We start from the raw sequence: 2,743 nt of genomic DNA, 5'->3' as shown, positions 1-2,743 counted from the left end.
TTGTAACTGAGGAATGTCCATGGTGTTGCAAACAAGTCGATAAAAAAAAGAAAACAATGGCTAAAATTTCTCAAGGATTTCCGTGCTGCACGTGGTGGTTTTGCTCATTTTGGAAGTTTTGCTGTACGTATTGGTAACCCATTAACACTTTTAGAGCAAACAATTTTGAAACATTCCTTGCTGGGTTTTTTTCGGATTTAAAATAAAATCAGGGCAGTCTGTCAAGGTGGTCCTTAACTTATGTTGAAGTCTGTAATGGTAGCAAGAGAAATCACGAACCTCAAGAGAAACAGGAATCAGATCGCAGTCCAGACCTCTGAACCTGCAGGTAACACATAGCTATCGTTCTAAAAAAAACACCCAAAAATTTTCTGGGAATACAATTATTGTGGCACGGTCTGTAACTCTTTTAAAACGTATTTTTTACGTCTTCATCGACACAATTTAGATAAATTAGGACGCAGACTACGACCCCGCCTGTCACGGCCAACCAGGGCTGAGAGGGATATAACGCCCCAACAGAAAGACCGAGATACGGTACTGGATAAAGATCGAAGTCATCTGACAGCATTCCCGAGCAAGGAGTCTTGGCATGGATTGTAGAGAAGTGCCTGAAATAACGAAGTGGGCTAATTGACCATGCATTTTTAGACTTTAGTTTTCTAAGCTTCCTTTTAGCGGGCTTCACTGCGGTCCTTGAAAAATAATTGCTTGAGTGTTCCCAATAACGACTAGTCTAGTCGATCCGAGTCTTGGTACTCACCACAGCGGTTGTACTGACCCCAAAGCAGTGCTGGGTGCGTGAGATCCGGTGATTTCTGCTCACCTACGAATTACCTCTTGGTCCTTTCGGAGATACACGATATAAATGATGTCTTGTCTCTCTTTAGTTTTAGTAGAGGTTTTCCGGCACTCGCAACTGCATAAGGTCATATGATCGCCAATGGGTGGATGTCAACAGAGAAGTCCTTACAGGGAATCAGACTTACTCTGCTCACCTCTCTTGCTTCAACAGCACAAAGTCTGCTTCGAATATCAAGGCAACCCAGAAAAAGTGGGTCACAAGAGTGCGACAAACATGCAAAAGAAGTAGAGGAAATGACAATAGTAAGGATTAGGAAAGAAAAAAGCTGCAGTTCTCTGTTGTAGATCAGACACAGTTATGAGCACGACATTGATGAATCAGCCCATTTACAATTTTACTGTGCATGAACGAGAAATGCCTCCTCCCCCCCGCCCCACCCCTTTGGGAATGGCCTATTCTCACTTCAGTCAGTAACTCCACCCCCCGGGGCAGGGGGGAGAGGGTCTTGTCTCTTAACGCCTTGAGGACGTAGCGGTCACGTAATAAAGACAATATATCCGAGCAGTTGATCAAGGGCTATATTCAGGCAAATTTCCCACCATAATTGATTTTTGGCCTACACTAACTGGAAACATGAATTCGTGTATTTCGCAGTACACACTTTGTAGCCTGCATTTAAAGTTTCAGATTAAGAAAACTTTAAAAATATGTATGAATAGCAAAGTATGTTGGCCTATCTATTATACAGTGCCCCCCCCCCCCTCCCCCCCCCCCCACCCCAAAAGACAACCCACAACAAACAAACAAACAAACAAACAAACAAGTGACTCTTTAAGCTTTGTCAAATGACCAGAATGCGCGTCGCCAAAGGGTTAAATAACTTCACACTGTAAAACGAGTAACAATATTATGCATAATTGGGGTTTTATTTTTTATTTCAATTCCCGGACATACAGGCTGTCTGGATGACGCCTTGACAGAGTTCTCGGAAGAGGTGTACAGCAACAGCAAGGTGCACGGTACCCACGGCTGGAAGACGGCGGGCAGCTACTGGCGACTGGGGCGGACCTTCTTGCACAAAGGTTTGCACGACGTGGCAGATTCCATGTACAGGTACCTAGAGAACGCCCGTACCGTCAGTTCATTCGATATTAAGTATAATTATTTTGAAAAGAATGTTTGAAGAGTACAATAGAAAAGCCCGATGCTTCCAATTTGTTAAGTTTTGAGAAATCGTATTGCTCAAGTTTGAAGACAAACATTATTTATATAATTGCTGCTTTGGCCTAATAAATCAATACAATCTTCCTAATATTGTAATTTTATTTGTAATTTTGCTTTTATGGAATAAATTGGTTATAACCTAATTTTTAGAAACGTATTATTTTTTTTACATAGATAGCAAAATTAAACAAACGTGTCCAAAATTTATCATACGAATTTTTAAAGTGAACCCTTACCTTATTAATCAGCACAAGAACTGTCAAATTTCGTAAGAGCTGGAAAACATCAGATAACTTCACGGTGTTTAGGCCTGCCATAATTATCCCCCCCTCCCCCCCCTCTCTCTCTCTCTCTCTCTCTGCCTGTCTCTCTCTCTCTCTCTCTCCCTCTCTCTCTCCCTCTCTCTCCCTCTCTCTGTCTCTCTGTCTGTCTGTCTCTCTGTCTGTCTGTCTCTCTGTCGATCTGGCCGTCTGGCTGTCTCACTGGGACTCTCTCCCTATCACTCACCTAGAACTCTAAAAAGCTCTACCTCTCTGTCTCTTTTCTGTCTTTCTAAATGGCGACACTGTCTCGCCCCCCCTCACGGATGACTGGAAGGGGAGTTGGGTAAGGGCGTATGTGAGGGAGTTTGAGTTGGTGAAGGAAGGAAATAGGGGGAGTCTCCCAAGAGATGTGAGAGAGAGAGTAGGATAAGGTATCAGACGACGACAGTGA

At 43.1% G+C, this 2,743-nt stretch overlaps 1 protein-coding gene across 1 annotated transcript in view; it reads left to right on the top strand.

The window, feature by feature from the left end:
- The window catches only part of LOC101854229 (zinc finger MYND domain-containing protein 12), a gene marked incomplete at both ends in the record, with an annotated part of 7,575 nt that extends 5,657 nt beyond the window's left edge, over positions 1-1,918 (top strand). Inside the window, 1 exon segment of the mRNA XM_013091178.2 lies at positions 1,762-1,918. Within this exon segment, the coding sequence (XP_012946632.2) occupies positions 1,762-1,918 (157 nt within the window).
- Positions 1,919-2,743: the final 825 nt, after the last annotated feature.

The sequence above is a fragment of the Aplysia californica genome, unplaced genomic scaffold (assembly GCF_000002075.1).
Source record: "Aplysia californica isolate F4 #8 unplaced genomic scaffold, AplCal3.0 scaffold00029, whole genome shotgun sequence".
NCBI classification, from domain to species: domain Eukaryota; kingdom Metazoa; phylum Mollusca; class Gastropoda; order Aplysiida; family Aplysiidae; genus Aplysia; species Aplysia californica.
This window is presented reverse-complemented; position numbering and strand designations above follow the sequence as displayed.